We start from the raw sequence: 26,889 nt of genomic DNA on the forward strand, positions 1-26,889 counted from the left end.
TATTGTGATCAGAAGGAATTTTGAATTCTGATTCTCTGCCTCCTTATATGCAAGTCACCCGCACATACAGAGATGTTTGATATTCTGGCATAGAGGATGATTGATTGTGTGCCTGTTTCTGCAGAGAAACAACTTGATAGCTAGATAAAGTCATTGTTAACAGTGATGAGGCATGAACAGAAGATATGAACTAGTTTTATACACAAAAATAGTAATACTATAACAACCAGTCAATTCCAGAATGGCATGTAAAATGCAATTTTTAACGTTAATTCTCATAAGTAGATGTAGAATAGTCCCAAATGAGCTAGGCTTGTTTATATCTATGAAAAGCTACAAAAACAAGGCCTCTAGAGCAGGAGTGTCAAATTCATGGTGGCGTCATGTGACATCAACTTTTTCCCCCTTCGCTAAACCGGGTGGAGGCAGGGACAGCATGTGACCCATCTAGCCCATGGGCCACAGGTTTGACAGGTTCATGTCCTGAGGAACCAAGAAATCTGATTTTGAGAAAGCTCTTGGTAAACTGACATTCAGATTTCTCAAAACATCTGTTGCAATTGGAGCATTACTTGATATGGCTAAGCAAGTCAAGAGCTGCTTCATTTCATTAGCTATTTGAACTAAACGTTTCTTTCATGGCTTCCTACTTCTGACCTATTGGCTGTCCCACTGCCACCATTATGTATTATTAAAATATTCCAGTGAGGACAAAAAAAGGAGATGAGTTAAGAAAATGTTACTACAAGAGTTAAGATCTCTGAAGCCTGGTTTCAGGGATGCCTATCACAGTTGATGGAAACATTCTGAGTGGCAGCAATTCTGATTTCCGAGACTGTCCAGACAGGGTGAGCTGTACCAAGTCAGAATCATAAAAGCCTCTTCTCCCAGATCTGACCTAGTACATGATTTCATGCACAATCAGTTTTAAATAATCAAAAGTATTTATTAGTGACCACCATGGACATTGATCACACCCATGACCAAATATGTTCTCGGTGTCCTGAATGTTTTCTCTGAAATGGGCTATTTGGGGGGGGGGGAATCTAATTCTCAGAATATTTTTCAGTTTCAGAGTTGGCAACGTTTTTAAGTTTAGATCAAGGGTAGTCAACCTTTTTATACTTACCGCCCACTTTTGTATCTCTTGTTAGTAGTAAAATTTTCTAACCGCCCACCGGTTCCACAGTAACAGTGATTTATAAAGTAGGGAAGTAACTTTATAAAATTTATAAAGCAGAGTTACAGCAAACCCCTACCGCCCACCATGAAAGCTGGAACGCCCACTAGTGGGCGGTAGGGACCAGGTTGACTACCACTGGTTTAGATTATAGTTGCGTATTAGTGGTCAGCATTACTAGTTATTAAAGGAAAGAGAGGGGCTATTTGTTGCTGTTTTTAATTACACTAATTGCACAATACCATTCAACATCTGATGTTGCCTTTTGGATTCCTGATTTGAAAACGTACCATAGGAAGGAAGTCTCTTCCTTGGAATTTAATTGTAGCTTGAGAAAGATCACAATGCAGAATGATGCATTCACATCTATCCCTTGATCACCTTATAATTATGGGAAGAGAAAAAAACCTCCAAATCTTTGAAGATGTTTTGAAATTATTCTCTTTCCATCATATTGAATTAGAACATTGTTTCTCAGCCAGCTGGGGGATTCTGGCAGTTGAAGTCCACAGGACTTAAAGTCACCAAGGTTGAGAAACACTGAATTAGAACTTTGGAAAAGAAGTATAGGCCAACCAAAATGCTGGAAAATTACACAGCAATTTCCAATGTAGTTTTGCACCCAGTACTTAGTCGAGCCGAGGTGGCGCAGTGGTTAGAGTGCAGTACTGCAGGCCACTTCAGCTGACTGTTAGCTGCAGTTCAGCTGTTCAAATCTCACCAGCTCAAGGTTGACTCAGCCTTCCATCCTTCCGAGGTGGGTGAAATGAGGACCCAGACTGTGGGGGCAATATGCTGACTCTGTAAACCACTTATAGAGGGCTGAAAGCCCTATGAAGTGGTATATAAGTCTAACTGCTATTGCTATTGCTAGTCATTCCCAATTTTCTGGTCATACAAGCACACACACACACCACTCAGATTTTCTAGCAAAAATAAAGCTTGTTGTTTGTTTATATAACTTCATCAAATATCAAAACTGTTATCTAACGGTAGATAATGGCAAAAGACAGCCCCCCCCCCAAAAAAGGCAAAAGAATACATGATAATATACGTTATCTATGTATCTCTTAAATATGTAGAACTTTCCAGAGCCATTGGAAACAAGAGTGTAGGGCAACTCACTGAGGCCAACTTGCTGTGGGGCAATTCAACACTACATTAATAACTTCATTCAGTTACTTTTGTCATTGGTAACCATGTTTTTGTTGAAATTATTGTAACTTGTATATTACTGGATTAAATGTATTTTATTATTATTGGCCATGGTTCCATCAAAATTAATTTAACTTTTGTATTTGTTGAAATGTCCTGCGATGAGGTGTCCCACAGTGACTTGGCCACAGTGAGTTCTGTGGAGAGTTTGCTGTGGCGAGTTGACCCATTCTGGAAAACTACTATAGGCAATGGGTATGGACAGAGCCAAAGGGAGTGGCCTTTAGTTATTCTATCTTTTTAATGTAAATGACAGCAGTTAAATAGAGACAGAAAGCAGAACACAATGTCATCCTCTATTCTGCATGGGGGGGGAGGGGAACCGTTTGGCAGATGTGGAGAAGAATTAATATTGTCCAAAAAAGAAGGAGGCCACTAGAATGGAGAGCTTGGGGATACCATCTATGAGAGCACATAACCTTCCTGTGTCCTGCCTGATCCCCATGACCCACTTTTCTTTTTGACTAACTTTTTTCTGGGTTCCAGGAAAGGAAACATTTTTCATCAGTAACATTAAAAAGAGAGGGAAAATAATGATCTGTGACAGAAGTGGGAGAAGGAGGGAGGTGAGATTCCCTATTCAATGCTCCTGGAGTTTCTATAATGGGTGTATGCAGGCTTGTTTGCTTATACCATGGTTTACAGTCAGCTCTGAGGGCTAGCTTGATGTAGTGGTTGAAGACATCAGGCTAGAAATTAGGAGATTGTGAATTCTAGTCTTACCTTAGGCACAAAGCCAGCTGGGTGACCTTGGGCCAGTCCCTCTCTCTCAGCCCTACGAAGAAGGCAAGGGCAAACCACTTCTAAAAAGTGTTGCCATGAAAACTGCAGAGACTGCCAGAGGAAGTCGTCAGGACTCAATCCTAACTCAAAGTTTTAATTTGGGGGGGGTGTGTGTGTTTTTCTCCCTCTTCTTAAAGCCGGCTATTGGTCTGCTAACATTTAGCTGCATGGAATTACAGTAAGCGGTGCTATAAACCCAAGGATGCCTCAGTCAGACATATAGTTAATCTTTTTCATACCTCTTCTTCTGTATGTTTGGCAAATAACGTTGAACATCCTGAAGTGGTTTTGCAAGCCGAGAGCCACTTGGTTTCTTGATTTACCATTTGCCATAGCCCTCACATTCCTCTGTATCACTTTTCCGTAACTTATGTGCAGTTCTGAAGTTCTTACAATGCTGCAAAACAACACGTGGGAGGCAAAAGTAAACTCTTTCTATGATCCAGTACAGTCCCCAGCCTGAGAGACTTTTCAGAGCTTGGTAAACTTAACCCCACCCCTCCGGGCAGTCCTGATTTTTATTTATATGTCTGTGGTCCAACGGAGTTCAGACGGAGTGCTGTGTGCGTGTGTGGAGATGAGCTGAAGTCATGAGCCTGGGCTGTTGGAGTGGTTTTAATCAGCAACCCGTTAGAGGAGAATGGAAAACGTCTGACAGGGTGAAGAACTGAGTAAGTAAACATGACTTTGAACTCCAAAAGACAATGGAGGAAAAAAAAGAGGGAAAAGAAACCCGATCGAGCAAAAACTAGCCTTTTTGCTCTGTTAAAAGCTGTGCAGGGAGGGGAGGCTGTGTGTGTTTTCTGGCAGGAAAAAGGCAATTTAAAAGATGAAGGAAATGATTTTTTTTAAAGAACCCATCGGGAAAGGAATTGGAAGGGGGAGGGAGGGGAAGAAGAGCCCTGCTAGAAAAGCCTTTGTATTTTTCAGCTTTTATGTGCAAAGCCCATTGCAATTTTTAGCCAATATATCTTTGTTTGAACATAACTGTTCAGTCGGTCCTTTCCTGGATGTTGTGCAATGGAGTTTTGCTCTGAACTGTCACATTTCTTCTATTTGCAATACTTGGAAACTTAATGGGTGTTCATTTCCAATCAACATTGTTTATATGTTACTTCTTTCGGTCTTTCACCACCAATCCCATTCTTTCTTCCAGGTCGGACATTGCTTGCCGTTCTCTGCTGGGGGCCTCTCTTTTCTTGCCTGCTGATGTCATGGAAGAACTCAAGCCCAGTGATGGAGAGAGAACTTGAGTACAGGAAACATACCTTTCTGCCTTTCTTTCATGCTGGTGGAAAGCAGCCAGACTGATCAGTCCTATAATGTGGAAATGGGACAGATCAGAAATCTGAGGTGCCATGGCTTGCCGGCAGATTGTGCCTGGCCGAAGATGGTGTCGTTTTCGCCCATTCCTGATGGTGCTGGTTCTGGCTGCCTATCTCTTCTACCAGACCCTGATGCCTTTAAGATCCAAGAGACCAACAATCCCTACAAATGGCAGTGGACTGCTGCCCAGCAAAGCAGCTGAGGTGCAACATCAGACACACCAAGTCCTTGCAAGGCGAGTCAGTTGCTTCCTTCCTTCTAACAAACAAAAAGAGCAGAAGGAGGTAAGAGAGATTCTACAAGTTTCAAATAAACACTGTTGATAAGCCAGACTTGCAGTTAAAATTAACTTTTGCTTCCTAAGTCACATATGTCAGGGAAAAGGAAATAGCGGTGCTTTGATTGAATTTCTTGCCCTGGATGCACAGCCTAGGAAGGTGAGCCAAAGTGATGATTCCCTGGAATGAAGCATGAATATCCTATTGGAATGGAATAATAAAAAGCAACATAGAAAAAGATGGGAAATAAGGAGGAAGAAGGAATATAATGTTGCAGCTATCTCGGTGCAGATTGGTGCTTATGTTGTTCCACATTGCATAACAAAGGATCAAAGGTGATATGATTAAAACCCGAAAAAAATACTACCTTATTTTGATTCTAAGATTCAGTAAAGCAGTAAGAATAAAGAGATGCGGATGAATTCATAGATAGATTTGAAAGGAGCAATAGTACTCGTCAAACAGAGTGTGCACAATATTATTCTGTCTTCTACTGATCATCTTCGTCAATAACTTTCTAGACTTTGCAAAGCTTGCCCAACTCATGAGTGCTACGGAAATGGAATTTCTAGGGAAAGTATTTTCTTTTCAGTCAACAAACTGGTAACTCATACTAATATTCAGTATGCATTAATTCAGTAGTGGATTCATAAATGTGTTTAGGATTATCCTTAGAGCCTTGAGGTGGTTAAATCCTCTTTGTGCTTTTTTGCAATTTGTAACAGTCTATGCTTGGATTTAGGTGGGTAACATTAGTGTTTTGGTGTATACCAGCATTCTCCAACTTTGTGCACTTTAAGTATTGGAACACAATTCATAGGATTTTCAACCCACCTGGAAAATTGTTTATTTTTCAAGGTGGGATTTTAGCAAACAACTGAGGGTTGTAATCCCTTCATAATACATAATTGTATTATGGCATACAATTTTCTCCAATGAATTCCTATAGTCGTCGTTCCTTCCTATAGTTATTGTCACTAGGGCTGATGACATTTACAGTTCCAATACATTTTGAAAGCCCCCAGTTAGAGAATTCTGTCCCATTTTCATCCTATAAAAACCTGTAAAAAATCTTATTTATAATATGTACCGACTAGAGTTATTTGTTGGTGCTGGCACAGATTGGTTGTTGTTTTTTTATTTATAGTGCCACCTCAACAATTGGTCAAACACCTTCCTACTTTTTTGGATTAATGTAATTAAAATCGTTACATAGGAAACTAGTGCTCACAAGAGCTAAGCAGGGCTCTGGAGCAGAAGGCTAAAATGTTTCAAAGCATACAGTATCTCAGTCTCATCTATCTATAGTTCCTTTGAACCGCTGTATCTTTTTCAAAATTAATCTCCACAACTGCTGAAGGATCTTGGGAAAAAGTACATTTGGGCTAAAAAACTGAAAACAACTACTCTGTGTTGCTTTCCTCTCACTTCTATCATAATCTTTATTTTCAATGAAGTAAGGTATAGGTAAAGGTTCCCCTCACACTTATGTGCTAGTCATTCCCGACTCTAGGGGGCGGTGCTCATGTCAAAGCCGAAGAGCCAGCACTATCCAAAGACGTCTCCATGGTCATGTGGCTGGCATGGCTAAATGCTGAAGGTGTACAGAACGCTGTTACCTTCCCACCAAAGATGGTCCCTATTTTTCTACATGCATTTTTACATGCTTTTGCGCTGCTAGGGTGGTAGAAGCTGGGACAAGTGAAGGGAACTCACTCTGTTACACAGCATTATGGATTCGAACCAGCGAATTGCTGATCTTTCTGATCGACAAGCTCAGCATCTTAGCCACTGAGCCACTGCATCCCTTTCAATGAAGTACCAGAACGTAAGTGGGATGTGGTGGCTCAGTGGCTAAGGCACTGAGCTTGTCAATCAGGTTGGCAGTTCAGCGGTTCAACTCCCTAGTGCCGCATAATGGAGTGAACTCCCATTACTTATCCCAGGTTCTGCCAACCTAGCAGTTCAAAAGCACATAAAAAATGAAAGTAGAAAAATAGGGGCCACTTCGGTGGGAAGGTAACATAATTCTGTGTGCCTTCGGCGTTTAGTCATGCCAGCTACATGACCATGGAGATGTCTTCGGACAGTGCTGGCTTCTTGGCTTAGAAACAGAGATGAGCACAGTCCCTAGAGCCGGAAATGACTAGCACGCATGTGTGGGGGAACCTTTACCTTTACCGGAACCTAAGTATATGCCAAATGCATTCTTAGAAAATGAAAGTGATGGGGGAGAGGTGGTGTAATTCAATGTTTTGTTTTCACATGGCCCTCCAACTCAGAAAAACCCAAAGCAAAGCTATTTGGAGGCTAGATGCACAATCTCATCAATGTGCATTTTGGTAAAAAAGAGTTTGATAAAAGATCAGCCCCACTGTGACAATCATTGTATAAGTTTGTATAAATGTGTGGCGTCAGCAATGGCAGTTATTTTTTGAGAGGCCCATCATAGCTCCCAGAATTCCCGCTATAACCCCAACACCCCAAAACTGAGCATTATTCAGACACTAATGTCTGCTACACATTAATAGTATTTTTTAGCAAGTTTTCACCTCACCATTTGGTAAGAACATTAAAAAAGGCAGCTGAGTGACTTTGGGAGAGTCACTGTCTTGGCTCAACCCACCTCATAGGGTTGTTGTTGTGAGAGAAATAGGAGGGCAAAGGTATGTGGGATATGTTTGTTGTCTTGAGCAGGAAATAAACAAACAGACAAAAAGGCAAAAAAACAAAGCAAGATTGAGATTTGGCCTGCTTTACTCAAATCCCTGAAGATAATAAAAGTGAGTTCCTGTCCTCCCATCAATGTGGGTAGATAGCTAAAGACTTTTAAAGCTATACATGCTTTAAAGTAAATCATGCAAAGCGGAAAGAAAAAAAATGATACAGATTTAAGCACTTGTGTTTTAACCCTGCTTTATTCTGGCTGCCTTACAACCGATTTCTTTTTTTATACCATTCTGTTTGTTTATATATCCTTGGTACCAGAAATGATGATGTGTTTATACCGAAATATGTATTTGTTAGTTTTTCATAAAGTGTACTTAGAACACTTGCACAAGCTATTTTGGTTGTGGCATCAGCTTTGCACAATTGCACCAGTGTTAAATCTCTGGAAGATGAAGTTATAAAATGCACAGCCAGCCTTTTAAATTAAATGTCCTCTGGGCAAGATTGTTCTTATTATAAGCAATCCTGTGTCACAGTACAAGTAAAATAACTCCTACCATTCCTAAATATCTATCTGTTTCCTTCCCTTACAATTCAATCTTATCTTCTTATAAGGTATAATTCGGATTGCCTTTTATTAGTTTATTTATTATTAGAAACTTTCTTAAGAATGATTTTTATCACAAAAAATGGTTTCAAAGTAGGAAATCTTTTTAAAAATTATAAAAGTTTATAGTATTTAATCTATATCAAATAAAGCTTCCAGGGACTTTGCAAGATTACAAATGTTTACTTTTGCATCTACTTTTCTATAATTAAAATCAGCTGTTTTTCTTACCCCTGTTTATATGTTTTAAAAATATAAGATAATGTAATGTCAGAAGTTTCCCATAACTTTAAAAAAAGCTGCGATGAGAAACTGGGATGAGTCTGGTTTCCTAGTTTGTTCATATGTTTTTCTGGGCTAGTTGTGGTAGCATCATTAGAGTTAAGAGTGACGGATAGGACTAGAATAGAGATCTAGCTCCCATTTGGAAAGACTCCAAGATCAACAACAAAGCTAAGGAAATCTGAGATCTGTTCCACTAACTGCACTCTTTCAAGGCAGCATGTTATCTGCTAGCCTATAACATTACAAAGGCATTCATATCCATTTTTCCATTGGCTAGCTTGGCTGACTGGGAGGCCGATGGCAATGTAGGTGCTATGTTAAACAGCAAACCTTTGTGTGTGTTTTTAAGGGCTAAGAGGTTATAAAAACAGGAGACTCCAGATGTTCCTTTGCCCAGGTACCTCACAAATGCAAAAGAGCTGCTGCTTCTGGTGAACTTTGATGGTACAAATATGGGAAGAAAAGGCAGATTGGAAAATATATAGCAAAGTATATATATATAGCTCAATTTCTTGAAAGAAATTGCTTTAAAGAAATGCTTAAATTATAGGATAAGAGCCCCCATATCACAATAATATCAACAATATCAACAACAGTATCAAGTGTTGGAAATTCTGCAGAATAGATTCTAGTGCTGTATGGATAGAGAGATAATTGTAGGTTTCAGAGGGAGCCTAGGTTATATAATACTAGTGGAGAATGAAGGAGATGCCTTGAAACAAATATTCATAAACTGTTCTGTAAATGAAAAGAATAGATGCATTCCTTAAGTCCTTGGAAGAGAGACAGTATTAAGAAGAGGCTCAGGCGAGAAGTGGTATTCAGTAGGTTCTGACCAGTTCTGGAGAAACAGTAGTGGAAATTTTGAGTAGTTTGGAGAACCGGTAAATACCACTGTGACTGGCCCTGCCCCCTTCTATTCTCTGCCTCCCGAGTCCCAGGTGATCAGGAGGAAATGGGGATTTTGTGGTAACCTTCCCCGGGAGTGGGGAGGGAATGGAGATTTTACAGTATCCTTCCCTTGCCATGCCCTCAAAGTCATGCCCACCAAGCCATGCCATGCCAACTAAGCCACGCCCACAGAACCGGTAGTAAAAAACTTTGAATCCCACCTCTGGCTCAGGCTTACTCCCTGGTGTATAAGAGATATATGGGAGGAAAAGTATGATCAGAATTGCAAGATTCAAGATCATAACTTCTCATATAGTTTTCTAGACTACTCCAAAGCATCTGATAGTATTGATAATTGAAGAAACAGACCTTGAAATTTCTCAAAGCAATAGATATACCAAAGCATCCAATTTTTCTGATAAGAAAATTCCACAACAACCAAGAAGCAACACTGAGAAGAGAATTTGCTGAATGGTTTACTGATAGAAAAGCAGCCACATTGGGCTGCATTCTATCGTCATATTTGTTCTATCTCTACATTGAACACATTATAAAGACTGCATGACTAGAAAATTTAAAGTGGAATCAAAATCACGATAAATGCCATGACTTGAAACATGAAAATGACACTATGTTTTGTTTTTTTTTCAGTTCAAAAGTTTTATTTCTTTTAAGGCAAACATTTCATCATTCCTCAATCAGTAAGACATCGAAGTACAATTTTTTTGTATGTCAAAATAATTCTAGTTTACCACCAAATTCTTGTCTAGCCTAATATATACCCCTCCCTCCCTCCACCCTCTCCCCCAACCCCCCTCCTCCTCCCCCCCCCCCCGACTTCCCAGAACCCGTACACAGTATGGATTTCTAACAAACACAGTCTAAAATCTATTGAGAAAAAAAGAAATAAAGAAATAAATAACATTCTACATTGACCTTAGCTTCTTCTTACTGAACTAACTTTAAACAATTTAAATCATTTCTGATCTTAAGCATAGGCTAACTGGAATTTCTTGGTCCCGTATTTATTTTGTATATAGTCAATCCATTTTTTCCAGTCTCGTTTATATCTCTCATTTGAGTGATCTTTAAGATATGCTGATATTTTAGCCATCTCGGCTAAGTTTGTAACTTTCAATGTCCATTCTTGAGTTGTAGGCAAGTCTTCCTTCTTCCAGTATTGCGCCACCAACAAATGACACTATGTTGATTGCAGGAATGGAAGAAGACCTAAAAATGATCATCCTAAAAGTAAAAAGAGTGAACATTTGAGCCCCCTTTGAATATCAAGAAAACAAAGATTATGGCTATTAGAAAAGTAGAAGAATGTAAGTTAAAATAATAGAAGGGGTTGAAAATTACAATTTTTTTAGGCACCAGAATTGACATAGATGATGGTGTGCAAAATAGATTCATAGTATAATAATAGGCAAAAAGGAATTGAGGGACTATGACGTTTGGATCATGATAAAAATCACAATGCTTCACAACGAAGTCCCTTCAGTGGTCTTCCCTATTACGATGTATGGATGTTAGAGATGAGATTTGAAGAAAAAGGAGAGATAAAATACTTTGAATTGTGGCATTGGTGACAACCAACAGGGCCAAGAGTTAAGTATTACAGGAAATCAAGCCTGAATGTTTAGTTGAAGCAAGTATCCCAAAACAATAACTACCATATTTTGGCTACATTATGAGAACTAAAAATATATGGAAAGAATGGCAATGGACAGAAAAAGAAGAAAGAGCTAAGTGCTCTAAAGTGGATATTGGAATAGGAGACACTACAGAGATGCACCAGAAGGGCTTGGGCATGTGGCAGATGACAGTAGCACTTGAACAGTTTTTATTCCTGAAGACATTCATTCATTTCATTTCATTCATTTATTGGTTTTGTATGCCACCCACTCCTGAAGGACTCCGGGCGGCTTACAATAAAACAGGGAAAAGGGATAAATAAGACAATACAAGACAATACAACAATTTAAAATACGACAACAGGGCTTGGCTATGACTCAATGAAACAAAATAACAAAAGCTTGAAAAACAGGGACTAGAAGAATCATGTTCGTGTTCCAACATTTTAAAGAGTAGGATTTTAGGATTTTTTTTAGGATTTTATTTATGATTTATAGGCCGCCCTTTTCCCTGAGGGGACTCAGGGCGGCTTACAATACATGGGAAGGGGGGTGCAAAACAAAAACATAAGACAGTGCATAAATAAAAAATAAAACAATAAAACGCAACTTTCATTCAACATTCGGGTGGGGCAAATTAGAATCTTATCCCCAGGCCTGACGGGATAGCCAGATCCTAAGGGCTGTGCGGAAGGTCTGGACGGTGGTGAGGGTGCGAATCTCCACGGGGAGGTCGTTCCAAAGGGTCGGAGCTGCTACTGAGAAGGCTCTCCTCCGCGTAGTCGCCAGTCGGCACTGACTGGCGGATGGAACTCGGAGGAGGCCTAATCTGTGCGATCTAATCGGTCGAAGGGAGGTAATCGGCAGGAGGCGGTCTCTCAAGTACTCAGATCCACTACCATGGAGAGATTTATGGATGGCAAGTAGCACCTTGAAGCGCACCCGGAGATCAACAGGTAGCCAGCGCAGCTCGCGGAGGATAGGTGTTATGTGGGCGAACCGCGGTGCACCCACAATCACTCGCGCGGCCACATTCTGGACTAGCTGAAGTCGCCGGATGCTCTTCAAGGGCAGCCCCATGTAGAGCACATTGCAGTATTCCAGCCTAGAGATCACAAGGGCTCGAGTGACTGTTGTGAGGGCCTCCCGGTTCAGGTAGGGTCGCAACTGGCGCACCAGGCGAACCTGGGACAAATGCCCCCCTGGTCACAGCTGACAAATGATGGTCGAAAGTCAGCTGTGGGTCCAGGAGGACTCCCAAGTTGCGAACCCTATCTGAGGGGTGTAAAATTTGACCCCCCAGCCTGAGCGATGGAACACTGGCCAAATTATTGGGAGGAAAACACAACAGCCACTCGGTCTTGTCAGGTTGAGTACCAGTTTGTTAGCTCTCATCCAGTTCTTAACGGCCTCAAGACCCTGGTTCATCACGTCCACCACTTCATTGAGTTGGCACGGGGCGGACAGATACAGCTGAGTATCGTCCGCGTATTGGTGGTATTTTATCCCGTGCCTCCGAATGATCTCGCCCAGTGGTTTCATGTAAATGTTAAATAGTAGGGGTGATAAGACCGAATCCTGCGGCACCCCATATGTTAGGGGCCTCGGGGACGATCTCTGTCCCCCAACCAACACCGACTGCGACCTGTCTGAGAGGTAGGAGGAGAACCACTGCAAAACAATGCCTCCCACCCCCACCTCCCGCAGTCGTCGCAGAAGGATACCATGGTCGATGGTATCGAAAGCCGCCGAGAGGTCAAGGAGAACCAGGATGGACGCATGGCCTCCATCCCTGGCTCTCCAGAGATCATCGGTCAATGCGACCAAAGCGGTTTCTGTGCTGTAACCAGGTCTGAAGCCGGACTGGAAGGGGTCAAGATAGCTAGCTTCCTCCAAGGACCGTTGAAGCTGGAAGGCCACCACCTTCTCAACAACCTTCCCAACAAAGGGGAGGTTGGAGACTGGACGGTAATTGTTAAAAACGGCTGGATCCAAAGATGGTTTCTTCAGGAGGGGTCTCACCACCGCCGCTTTAAGTGTGGCGGGGAAGTGCCCCTCCCGAAGGGAGGCGGTAACGACCACCTGGATCCAGCCTCGTGTCACCTCACTGCTGTTGGCAACCAGCCAGGAGGGACACGGGTCCAGTATACAGGTGGAGGCACTCACAGCTCGTATGGCCTTGTCCACATCCCCAGAGGCAACATCCTGAAACTCAACCCAGCGATGGTCTGCCAAGCTATCATCCTGTGTCTCGGTTGGATCTGCAAAGGTGGAGTCCAAGTCCGACCGAAACCGAGCAACTTTGTCCGCTAAGAACTGGACATATTCCTCAGCCTTACCCTGCAGGGAGTCCCCCGCATCCCTCCTATTTAGGGAGCGGGTTATCCTAAACAGGGCGGCTGGGCGGGACTCAGCGGACGCAACCATGGTGGCAATATATGTTCTTTTTGTTGTCCTCAATGCCCTGATATATTCCTTGGTGCATGTTGTCATTATGATAATCTCAGAATCATAATTCAATAGCAATACACATGCATAGAGACCAGTGGTGGGTTCCGGATCCTGCTCCAACCGGTATGGTTGGAACGGGCCTGGCGGCATCCACATGGATGCGCACAGTGTGGGCATGTGTCGTAGCCCCTCCGTGAGACTCCGTGATGCTCCAGCTGCTCAGTGGAGCGTCACGCAGGTACTGTATGTGCTGTGCGTGTGTGCGGAAGCAGCGAAGACTTAAAAGACCAGTAAGGAGCTCAGACAGGTGGGCCCTCTGGAGCATCGTACCAGAATGGTATCTGGTGCTCCGGGCAAGCTCCGGTACGCCCGTACCGGGGTGTGCCGCCTGCAACTCACCACTGATACAGACATACAAATGTATTTGTATATAGAAATTCATAAATATGCATGCAAACACACATAATTTTCAGAACCCCCAGAGCAAATAAACTACTAATAAAATCCCTCAGTTTAAAAATGTGTCCAATTATAAAAATTAACTGATATTATGTTAGCTTTAATTTATAAAACTGATCTGTAACAAAAAACTTCAGTAGCCAAAATGTAACATTTATCTTTCAATCAGAAATTACCGATTTACAAAGTAAAATTTTTACAACTTTTATTTATTTTCTGGCTTCTCCATGCCAACTTGTATCATTTTATCAATTCTAGAATATTATAAATTTGGTCTATTCTAGTGCTCTCACTGATGATATATTTTTTTCTTTTCTAAATAAAGTCACAGAGCATATTCCCTTGCATGCTCCAAAACCATTGGATTCTTTGGCATTCTCTGTAACATTACACCACTGGGCATGCTCATGTATTACATATCTGATCATACGAAAAAGTCAACATTCTTACAGAGGTCCTTCATACAATAGGACTATGATTCTGGATGTCTGTAACCTCAGCCTGATCACTGTAATTGGCTTCCCTTTGATGGAAATTCAGCAGGCATCCAAGAAGGATCAAACTGGAGCTTTTCAACTTTGCAAAGTACGTGCAGTTGCTTAGTTTAAAGATTAAGAGTCAACAAGATCTTTATGGTGAAACATAGTATCATATATTCAGATATAAGAAGTATTTCTAATCTCAGGATGATTAAAACATGATTAACTAGAATTCATATTTATAATTATCCTTACCTGGCACACTTTCCTATAAGCAGATAGAAGGAGATGCAAATAATTTAATCTGGAGATAACAAATGAAAGGAAAATTTAGAGCTAGTTAAATAGCTCATTCTGATTATGAATTATGGCTTAGAATAAATGGTGAATTATTTTGTTTTGATGCAAGAAAACGGCAGTGAAGTGATTTCCATTGCAATTTTACTTGTATTTTTCCTCTGGAAGAAACTTTGATTCTAAAAGTATATTTTAGGAAGGGATCCTGCATTTTATACTTGAATTATAATCCCACGTCTGAGAATTTTGGCAGCTTTAGTCTTCTCACACCTGGAGGCAGTCAGATAGTGGAAAGCTGATCTAAATAAAACAACTGGCAATATCATGAACTGCAGCATGCATGCAGTGAAAATAAGTGAGCCAAGGAGTTCTGAGCTTTAGTGACATTCTTCCTCTGAAGCAAACTACAGCAGATCTGACTGTGAATTGCTCAGCCTGCTTTAATGTGCCTGTAATCAAAGCAGATCTTCTGATTTTTGTGGCCTGCTCTATATTTAGACAGCAAACAATGAGAAACACAGGAACATTCCAGTCATTTCAGCCCAAAGCCCACTCCTTCTCAAACAAAAATACTACAGACTTTAAAAGCTAACATGTTTTAAATAGCTTTCAGAATACAGCAACGACAAAAAGGAAATTCACGTATTCCTAGAAATACAGGAAACATAAAAGTGTTAAATGGGATAAACTACATTCACAAGACACACAGTGGGAGACTGTGTAGGGAAGTGCTTGTAATAATGCAAAGAAGTACCATATGTTTTAGAAATACTCATATTATTTCCACTCTCAAATTGTATAAAATATTTTATTCAATTTTCACATTCCATTTGCAATCATTTATATACAGGGTATTTACTATAAGAAAAGAAAAAAAAAGAAAAAGGGAATAAAACGAACAAATAAAAAGGAAACACAACTCATCATTCACAACCCCACCTAACCCTTGCATCCTCCATACACCCCATCTACCCCCTCCAACTTTCCTTTCTCCCTCTAACACTCCCCTCCTACTTCCCTTTCCCCTCAAACCTTCCTTCTCCCCTTACTCCCCAGACACCCTCCTTACATTCCCCTTACTCCTTACATTCCCCTTACTCCTTCCTTACTCCTCCCTCTTCCTTCCCTCTACCTCCCTCCTTGGTGTATGCCTTTATTCAAGTATTGTTTGATCTGATAAAAGTAAAGTGAACCAAGGAAAATAATAATAATAATAATAATAATAATAAAAAGAACCACCGTATATAAATACATTCTTGTTCTTATTAAAACTATATTAATACCCCCCCACCCCACCCCCCACAATCCCCATCCCTAATCCTCCCGACTTCCCAGGGCCCACACCTGGCACTACCTTCTATCTAAAATATCTTGTATACATATGGATTAAAAAAATAAAAGTAATATATCCAAAAAAAAAAGAAAAGCAGAGAAAGAAAAAAAAAAAAAAGGAAAAAAAGAAAAGAGAAAAGAGAAAAAAGAAAAAAAGAAACCACTCTTTGTGTTGATCTCAGCCCCCCATCTTTATCTATGCTTAAATAGTATAAATCATTCTATCTATATTTTATTCTCATCTCTTACTTCTTTGCTATTTACCCCGACCTTCTGTAGGCTCTCCCGTTCCCTTCCTAAACCTCATGATCCCTTCCAATAAGATTTAAGCAACGTGGTTCATGCCATATATTCAAATATAACTTTACAGACAAGTAATCAAACTTTCCCTTCTAGTAAAATTTAAACAACGTAAGTGATCTTTCTTTACCCCTTTTTCAAACAGTAATTCAAAATAATCTAACCAGATTTCCCCTTCTTAGTAAAGTTAAGCAGCGTAGATCAGATATTACTTTACACAGGAATCAATTTTTATCTTAAGATAATTCCAACCGACTTCCCCTTCTAATACAATTTAAATAACTTAGTTCATTCCACATGTATTTTACCCTCATCCCCCACTTGTCTGATATTTACCACTATCAAATTTATACTACCATTTGTTTAAAATATAACTCAGAGCGATTTGTAGCATAAATCATTCCACATATTCCAATAATACTTTCAGCAAGAGTCAGTTAACCTTCTATTTTAAGGTAGTCGCTTCTAACAAAGTTTAAACAACATAAATCATTCCGCATTCTTTTTACAGTTATCTTAAGATAATCCCAAGCGGCTTCCTATTCTAATAAGCTTTAAACAACATAAATTTTGCCCTCTTCCCTTGCTTGTCTGGTATTTACCTCAAATAACGTAGTTCATTCCACATGCATTTTACCCTCATCTCTTGCTTGTCTAATATTTACCACTATCAAATTTATACTAGCGTTTATTTGAAATGTAACTCAAAACTATTACAACCAACTTTCCCTTCAAATAAAAGTTAAATAGCATGGATCATATTCAAATAATACTTTCAGCAGGAGTCAGTTAACCTTCTATTTTAAAATAGTCCCATCTAACAAAGTTTAAACAACATAAATCATTCCGCATTCTTTTAACCACTATCAAATTTATGCTAACGTTACTTTAGAATCTAGCTCAAAGTAGTTTCACCCAGCTTTCCCTTCTGATAAAAATTAGTCCACTTTTTCTACCGGAGAGAGGTCTCAAACCCCCATTCAGTCCTCAACTTTAGGAAGTCTTTTGAAGTATCTAAATTCTCGATCTGCGTTCTTCTGCTTCTCCGAGGGAGGAGGGGCTACCCCCTCCATCTTGCAGCCGCATGGCCAGCCGTTTGCTTTCTCCTTCCGCTTGTCTCTCCTCTCTTCCAAGCGCATCAGGAAGTCCCGCCTTCAGAATCCTACAATAGAAATCTTGAGCCTCTGAAACAGAGTTAAGACGAAATCTTTGATTCTCAAATGTAACCGTGATGCCGGCAGGGGCCTCCCATCTGTATCGAATCTGTTGACTCCTAAGCTCTTTAGTTAAAAAGGTGTAGTCCCTTCTTGCTTTCAACATCTGGGAAGGTATATTTTTGAAGACAATCACGTCCTGGTCATCAACTCGGAGACTGTTATTATGAAACTTTTGCACAATCGCGTTTCTAGATTCTTTTGTAGAGAAATGTATAATTATATCCCTCGGGAGCTGTCGCTGTTCCGCTATCAATGAGTTCTGGCGATAGATTTTCCGAATCTGCCAATCAAAGTTAAGTCCCGGGCTTCCCAGCGCATGGCTGAAGGCTTCAGCAAAGGTCTGTTTCAAATTCTCTTGCTCCTTTTCACGGAATCCTCTGACTCTTATTGAAAATGCCTTCCTATCAAAATTTAGCATCATAAGCTGTTCTTCGTTATTTCTAATTTTTTCTTGTAAAATTTGAATATTGGTAGTCAAATCAAAATTAGCCTTCTCCAGACTTTCCAATTTGTTCTCTATTTCAGCAGAGTAATCCGACAGGGCAGACACGGCTGCAAACGTATTCGCCTTCATTTGATTAACTTTAGATTTTAGATCATCATAAAGTTGCAATACAAATTCCTTAAGTTCTTGCTTAAAGGCATCAAAGATTTTAAAGAGATATTCCTGTGTTAAAACTTCTCCAGTAGAGGGCGTAGGAGACAAAGGCTGTATTTCCAAAAAAGATTCTTTAAATTCTTTAGACACATTTGTAGCAAGACGCTTCTTTGATCTGGGTGCCATAATAAATAAACAAGTAAGCAGCGCTTCGCTCCCCTCTATTTCCAAAGAAAAAGAGTTTATTTTGTTAAGGAGCGGTCTGCAGGAAGATAAGCCCGGCTAAGTACATCCAGTAATCATCCACGGAGAGAAATCGCCATTTTGAAGTCTATTTAAACAAAGAAGTCTTTAAGACGAATGGTGCTGGTATTTAAGATAGTAATAAAAGCATAAATCTCACAGGGGTGGTACCCTCCCGTATCAAATCTAGCTTGAAAAAAAACTTTGTTTTGTCCTGGGGGGGGCTAGCCTGTCTGGGGCTGCCAAAAAAAAAAAAAGGCAGCTGAGAAGAACTGGCCGGAGATAAAAGCTCCGCTTCGGCTGGATCTAATCTCTTCCACAGCCAAAAAAAGAAAAAGGCTGTGGCTTACGAATAGACCCTAGTCTACGGAGCTACCCTCCCTGCCCCTTTCTTAGCCAAAAAGGGGTGCTATCTATGATCTTATTTAGATATACAGACCAGATCTCTGAGGAGCTCGGTGGAGCCCTCCTCGGCAACAGGCCACGCCCCCAGGAAGCCCTATTTCCACTCTCTTCAGATGAACCACCATCTCTTTCTTCAAACTAAATATTGTAGCTAGTTGATCTTATTTGCCTGGATGTGTTTTTTCTTACTTTTTTTTATACCGTAAGCAATAATTTATGTCTCATATAGATACAAATTAATAATCCATTTATAGTTATGTATTCCAGACAGCATACTAAAAAGCAGAGACATCACCCTGCCAACAAAAGTGCGTATAGTCAAGGCTATGGTTTTCCCAGTTGCAATATATGGCTGTGAAAGTTGGACCATAAGGAAGGCTGAGCACCAAAGAATTGAGGCCTTTGAACTGTGGTGCTGGAGAAGACTCCTGCAAGTCCCTTGGACTGCAAGGAGATCAAACTGGTCATTCCTACAGGAAATCAACCCTGACTGCTCTTTAGAAGGCCAAATCCTGAAGATGAAACTCAAATACTTTGGCCACCTAATGAGAAGAAAGGACTTGCTGGAAAAGAGTCTAATGCTGGGAACAATTGAGGGCAAAAGAAGAAGTGGACGACAGAGAATGAGGTGGCTGGATGGAGTCACTAAAGCAGTTGGCATGAGCTTAAATGGATTCTGGGAGATGGTAGGGGACAGGAAGTCCTGGAGGAACGTTGTCCTTGGGGATGCGATGGGTCGGACACGATTTCGCAACTAACAACAATTTCACTTTGCACTTTCTTATTCCAAGTTTCTTTACATTGATTAGACTGATAACTGCATATTTCTTCAACATTAATACGTGAAGGCAACAGGCTAGTTCAGAGCCCAGAGAGGCCATGCAATGCACAGATTTCTCCTTTAACATCCCACTCCCAGCATTTGCTGAATAAAACAGATTCGTTTTTTGCTTAATGACAAGGGTGGCCCTGCAAACTTCCATCAGACTCTTGACAGTTGGATATGGTAACTCACATTTTAGTTTGTTTTCCAAAAATTCTCTGGACCACACCTAAAGCTTCTAAATTGAATGCAGCTGATAGCATGAACTTAACCCTTTTTCTTCTAGCAACACATTAACTGTTGTGACATAACTTTACTGTGATTGCCTTTTTTTGCTCCTGTTCCATATTTTTGCTCCATATTTTTCCCTTCTTTCTTTCCACAGTTCTTTACTATAACCATTTTCCTATGTCTTCTACCAGATTTTACTGGCAAACATTACTTATTCTTCATAGTCTACTAAACTTTTTTATTTCTAAATTTATACCCCATTGTTTAATAGTAAATTGCATTTCCAGGCAGAAAAGCCATTTATACTATTACATTTTTATTATTCAACTAATAATAAAAATACAATAGCATAAATGACATGATAATACAAGATCTAACAGCAGAGGTAAATTTCCAGGATAGTAAATAGCTGCATGGACAAGCTACTTGATAGATGAAGTTCATCAATCAAGATAGATACAAGATCAGGGTGTTGAGGCCGATAATATCTGTAAGAAAAATGGTCCTTAGTTAAATAACCATTCTGGTGAACATGCAACTCCAGTGGAGGAAAGACGCCTTGCTGAGAGTGTGGATACTTGCACCATTCTGCGTGTCTATGTGCAGAATTTGTGGAGACATAATTGTGTTCAGAAAGTGACAGGAAGGGACTTAATTATAATTTTAATTTGCTGCTGAGTATTATTTTTGAGGCAAGCTGCATTTTTAACAGTTTTAGCCTAAGCAGCTGAAACAAGATTAAAGAGTCTTTTGCAGTACTGTTTCTTCTGACTCACAACCTTGTATATGCTGGTTTATGTTAGGTAAGGCAAAATTTTATGAATAGAGAGGATGGCAAGAAATATGATTTTTTCATGTTACAATTGCATACTGGTATTTTTAGAGCAGTTGAGTTGGGGAAAGCAAAACATATGTTTTGAACAATGGAGAGTGTACTAGAAAAAGAAAACTCCAAGAACATGTCTGCAACTTCTGGGGGAGGTGGGGAAAAACAGGGTTGCCTTAATCTCAGCAGAGAACTGCTGGGGAAATCCCCCTCCACCCAGTAACTGGATTTATGTTGTCTGTAAAAAATGGTAAAGGGCAAAGTTCAATGCTAAACTAATACAGGTAGTCCTTAACTTACAACCACAATTGAGCCCAACTTTTCTGTTGTTAAGTGAAACATTTAAGTGAGTTTTGCCCCATTTTACGACCTTTCTTGCCACAGTTATTAAGTGAATCACTGCAGTGGTTAACAGTTATTCACTGTTAAGTGAATAACTGCTTTGGTCGCGCTGATCGATGATCTATGGTGAGCCAGGGATAGGGGTCACCCCTCTATTCTTGTGCTCCTTGACCTCTCAGCGGCCTTCAATACCATCGACCATGGTATCCTTCTGTGACGGTTGCGAGAGGTGGGAGTTGGAGGCACTGTTCTCCGGTGGTTCTCCTCCTACCTCTCGGACAGGTCGCAGTCGGTGTTGGTTGGAGGGCAGAGGTCGACCCCAAGGCCCCTCAATTATGGGGTGCCGCAGGATTCGGTCCTGTCCCCCCTCCTATTTAACATCTACATGAAGCCGCTGGGTGAGATCATACGCCGGCACGGGATTAAGTAACATCAATATGCGGACGATACGCAGCTGTATCTGTCCACCCCGTGCCAACTCAGCGAAGCAGTAGAAGTGATGTGCCAGTACCTGGAGGCTGTTAGGGTCTGGATGGGAGTAAATAAATTGGCACTCAATCCAGACAAGACCGAGTGGCTACTGATGTTCCCTCCCAAAGATTGGCCAAATATTCCATCTCTCAGGCTGGGGGGTGAAATTATGCGCCCCTCAGAGAGGGTTCGCAATTTGGGAGTCCTCCTGGATCCTCAGCTGACTTTAGAACACCATTTGTCAGCTGTGACCAGGGGGACCTTTGCCCAGGTTCGCCTGGTGCACCAATTGCGACCCTACCTGGATCGGGAGGCCCTTCAGACAGTCACTCACGCACTTGTGACCTCAAGACTGGATTACTGTAACACGCTCTACATGGGGCTGCCCTTGAAGAGTGTTCGAAGACTCCAGCTGGTCCAGAACGCAGCCGCACGAGCGATCGTGGGTGCACCCAGGTACACCCACGTTACACCTATCCTCCACGAGCTGCACTGGTTACCCATTAGTCTATGGATCCGCTTCAAGGCGCTGGTCATTACCTATAAAGCCTTTCATGGCATCGGACCTGGGTACCTGAGAGACCGCCTCCTGCCAATCACCTCCCATAGACCGATTAGATCACACAGGTTAGGTCTCCTCCGGATTCCATCTGCCAGCCAATGTCGGCTGGTGACTCCCTGGGGGAGAGCCTTCTCTGTCGCAGCTCCAGTCCTCTGGAACGATCTCCCCGTGGAGATCCGGACCCTTACTACCCTCCCGGCCTTCCACAAAGCCGTTAAGTCCTGGCTGCTCCAGCAGGCCGGGGGGCTCTTGAAATATCCAGCCCCTCAGAAATTGTGACTGTTGTATATTTTAATATGTTGTTTTGTGTATTATCCCCCTCCCTTGTTTTATTGTAAGCCTCCCGGAGTCCTTCGGGAGTGGGCGGCATACAAATCAATAAAACTCTAAACTCTAAACAGTTGATAAGTTAGTAACAGTTGTTAAGTGAATCTGACTTCCCCATTGACTTTGCTTGTCAGAAGGTTGATCACATGATCTTAGGACGTAGCCATGGTCATAAATGTGAACCAGATGCCAAGCATCTCAATTTGGATCGTGTGACCATGGGGATGCTTCAAAAGTTGTAACTGTGAAAAACATTAAAACATAAGTCGCTTTTTTCAGTTGCAACTTTGAATAGTCACTAAATGACCTGTTATTAAGGATTACCTGTAGTCTTCTTTTCCCCCACTCTATTTCCTTAGCATTTGAAAGATGTTTCAAAGCTGCTGTAGAAGGTTAGGGATAAAAGTGGAAATATCTTCTTTGATTTCAGTATTACTATTTAGTTCACTCTATAATTTTACAATTACTAGAATCCCTTGCTAAAAGTCATGTAACTAGCACTGGTGGAAACTGAAGTCAAAAAGGCAGCAGATAGGCCTACTCACTGCCTACAGGCATAACTGAATTAAGACTGAAATAATACTTGCAACTTAAAGTAGATCTTCCAAAACTTTTAACACATGCAGAGCAAAATAAAATGTCTGGTTTGTGTCCTGAAAGTAGTTCTGCTCTCTAGCATAAATTAAAAATGAAGTTTCCTGAATTTCAAAGGGGAACTATAGTTTCTACTAATGAATGCCAAATTCTGTATGCTTCAGTTCAAGCATATTTATTCAATTAGTGCTGCAGCGGCCACCTTATAGAGGAAAACACTCCTGGCAAAATGCCAAACGAACTTGGTTTTTACATTTTGTACTATTTAAAGTAGAGCCCACCAGAGCCATTCTCAGTAAAGTAGCTCCAAAACCAAATGAAATAAATAAAGCTGAAGAAAAAGTTTAAACACCTGCATTTTCCCTTTTTAAATTATATTGTTATAGATCTTGATACATTATACATATTGTTTCAAAATCTATCTTATAATGAGTGTTTACAAAGAAAAATAAAAGCCGAACTCCATTCTTTCAAACCAAGAATCTAACAGTCAGTAATTTTTTTCCAGAAACTTTGAAAATGCAATGTCAGATGATTTGTTGTACATTGGAAATATTTTCCTTCAGGAGAGACCTATTTTTAATTATGATCATTGTCCATAATTTTAAAAAAAATATTGGTAGAACTGACTATATTCCAGTCATGTTACGTTATTGCTAAATATTCTACATTTTATTTAATAATGCCTTCAGCACTTCACTTACAAAGTTGAACACAGAGTCCATGGTAATAATTATGACCCCAAATTTAATCCTATACAACTTAAAGCTAGATAATTTGGGAAGAAATCAGAGTTTAGTGAAGAGATTCAGCTACTAAATACTCTACTCCTTGATGGCAAACAGGTGGCATGCAGTGCTCTGTGAACACAGGAGCCATCACCCTAGTTCAGCTCCATCATACATGCGTGTGCCTCCCGCCCGCCAGCCGGTCATTGGGTCTCTGCCACATGTGGGGGGGCATACGGGGGAGTGTGTGTGTATGTGCAGGGGGGCTGCACACACATGTGTAAGGTAGGATGCATGCTCAAGGCATGTGCAAGGCACGTATGCATGCTGTTCTGACCCCTCTCGTCCCACACCAACACACACTCCGAGCCAAAAATAAATTACGGCATTTAATTAACAGACAGACAGGTCCTTGGCAGCAAACTGGCACAGACAAGCCGTGGCAGCAATCCAGCACAGATAAGGCTTGGCAGCAATCCAGCCTGCCAAGCTCGCAATAATGTTCTCCAACATTCATTCCTGCATTGACCTCTGCCAAAAGGGGCGTGTGCACAAGCATTCCTTTTATAGTCTGGAGAGGAGCCTAGTTACCACCAGCTGAGTGCAATTACCTCCTGTAATTGTGTAATTATTCCTTACGCCTATTAGCTCTCCGGTGCTGGGCATCTAGGAACAACTCCCTTGTCTCCTCCCCACTGCTGACGTCCGGATCACACTCCCTTGTCTCCTCCCCACTGGTCCAAGGCTCAGGCGCCTCCTGGTGGCCAACAAGCTTGTCTGCACCCTGCTCGGAGTCAGAACCCTGTCCAGGGTCCTCCACATCCTTCGGAGCCGACTCATAGGGCCCCTCGCTGTCGAAGTCTGGTGGCAGCTCCAACAGCTCCTGCTGGGCCACAACACATGCGCATGAGGAGGGGGGCATGCATGCATGGGGGGCACATGCATGCATGAATGGAAAGGCATGCACATACGCTTTGGGCACTTGGGCCAGAAAAAGATTAACTATCACTGCCCTACTCCAACATTTCTCAACTTTGGCAACTTGAAGATATGTAGCCTCCAATTCCCAGTATTCCTAAGCCAGCATATTGGCTGGAGAATTCTGGGAAGTGACGTTCATACTTCTTAAAGTTGTCAAGATTGAGAAACACTGCTCTATTTGGTGTCTGGATGCTATTTTTAACATCTCAATCCCTTCAGTCGGTTAAAATGAATGTGCTTGTTACAAAAAAAGAGCAATGCACATGACAAAGGCTAATTTAATCTGTAACTTCTGATGCTTCATAGTACAAGGCGTTCTTTGACTTAACTGAATTAACAAAAGCTAGCATGTATCAAAAGATTTTGTGAGAGGTGTGAAGATAGCTGGACTTTGGCAGGCTCCCACACTGTAACTGTGGTACACAAGTTTCTAAAATTGTCTCTCGTGCTTCCTGGCTGGCTCTTCTTACCTGGCATTTAGATAGTAAACTCAAAAAAACTTTCTTCCATATGTCACATTCCACTGGATCATGGGAGATGACTCATAGGAATATTAGATTTAGGTAGCATAAGGCTTTATATGTCAAAATTAGAGATACCGTCGAAGCCTGTTCAACATGGCTCAGATTTTGCTTCCTCTTAAGATGAATGAATCTGGTTCTAAAATCAAACGATGAAATTGTGCTATTTTCTATAAAATGCACATTTATTCAGCAACTGTTTGATATTGTTGTAACAATGGGTGTCCTGAATTCCCGTATTATTTCAATTTTTTCATGGCAAAACTGTTTCCTTACATAGCTTGTCTACCACAATTCACTGAAGTTGATTTGAGTCCTCAAATTACAAGCATTCATTTAGCAACTGTTCAAAGCTATGTTTCTGAAAAAAGTGACTTTTAATGGGTCTGCACTCTTACAACTGTCTCAGCATCTTCATGGTCATGTGATCAAAATCAGGTGCTTGGCAATCGGTAGGTATTTACAACGGTTGCCATCCATGTCTCAAGGTTAGATGATTGCCATTTGCCACATTCCCAACTGGCTTCCAACAAGCAAAGTTAATGGGAGAAGCTGGATTCTCTTAATGGCTTTATTTGCTTCACTTAACTGCAGAGATTGGCTTAACAATTGGGGAGAAAAGGTTGTAAAATTGAGTGTGATTCACTTAACAATTATTTGCTTAGCAATCAATTTTGGTCATAAATCAAGGACTACCTGTAAACAAATAACATCTCAATACATTTTTATAAACGATCTTCCTTTACGAGGGGCAAAGTAACTGGTGACCAAAAGAGATGCAAGAGTAGATATTAAGATATTAAGATATAGGAATATTGCCACATTCATAAGACATAAAATGTCTCAAGTATCAGCTGAGAAATGGTATCACAAGTTTGGCATTTAGAAGGAAATGTAGATTTTAACTCTTTCTTCCTGACCCAATATTCATGGTTATATTCTACACAGAGAGAGGGGGGGAGGGGGGAAGGGGGGAGGGAGGGAGGGAGGGGGGGAGAGAGAGAGAGAGCGAGAGAGAGTGAGAGAGAGAGAGAGAGAGAGAGAGAGCGCTATATGTTCTACTAGGAAAAGTATATGTGACTACATTCTGATAAAAATGTAGAGCATGTTGCATGTTGGTCTTCTGGCTCCAAAATTTGAAGGCATCTATTTTGCCTTTTAGTTGTAGCATTTTAAGTGTTCTGTTCTTCTTAAAATAAATATCAGCTTTATTTGGTGTGCATGCTGCAAATATCAAGACACAGTTTAATTGTGCAAAATAACTTTGTTCAGCTTTGTTTTGAATTTAAGGAAGATATTCCATAGAAATCCACTCCTTCCAAATTTCTCATCATTACTCTTCTCTAAATTTCAAAAGTGAATTTTGTATTCTGGCATTTGGAATCAGGTCAAAGTCAACACACTGCATTATGCAGGAAGTAATGGAACAGTCACCCAAATAAATATCAGTCATCACAAATGTTTCTATTACTGCTATTACACACAGCAATGTGAAATCACAGCTGCAAGTTTCTTAGCTGGTGTTGGCTTTCATTCTCATTAAGTTCTTCCTAAGAACTTAGGATGTCATAGTATATTGGCAAAGTACATGTGCAGATCCAAGCACGGCCTTGTGTAATTAACAGGTGTATTTTTTCAATGCATAAATGTTTTAAGTACTATCCAAGGCTTCTCAATACCAATAGGACCACCACTGCAGTGACGTGCGGTGAGGTTTATGGCTAGTGAGGCACTGACACAGTGGTGGGTTTCAAATTTTTTTAGACTTGTGGACTCCCAGAATTCCACAGCCAGGCACGCTTAGTTCCAATTTAAAGTGACAGCATTTGT

General features: G+C 40.9%; 1 protein-coding gene across 1 annotated transcript in view; it reads left to right on the forward strand.

Annotated features, from left to right (window-relative positions):
- Nucleotides 1–3,714: 3,714 nt before the first annotated feature.
- The window catches only part of CPED1 (cadherin like and PC-esterase domain containing 1), a 118,863-nt gene continuing 95,688 nt past the window's right edge, over nt 3,715–26,889 (forward strand). The window contains exons 1-2 of the mRNA XM_032222152.1: nt 3,715–3,849; nt 4,335–4,788. Of these exons, the coding sequence (XP_032078043.1) occupies nt 4,537–4,788 (252 nt within the window). The 5' untranslated portion in view covers nt 3,715–3,849; nt 4,335–4,536. The remainder of the gene's footprint in view (nt 3,850–4,334; nt 4,789–26,889) is intronic.

Source organism: Thamnophis elegans, chromosome 7, assembly GCF_009769535.1.
Source record: "Thamnophis elegans isolate rThaEle1 chromosome 7, rThaEle1.pri, whole genome shotgun sequence".
Lineage (NCBI taxonomy): Eukaryota > Metazoa > Chordata > Lepidosauria > Squamata > Colubridae > Thamnophis > Thamnophis elegans.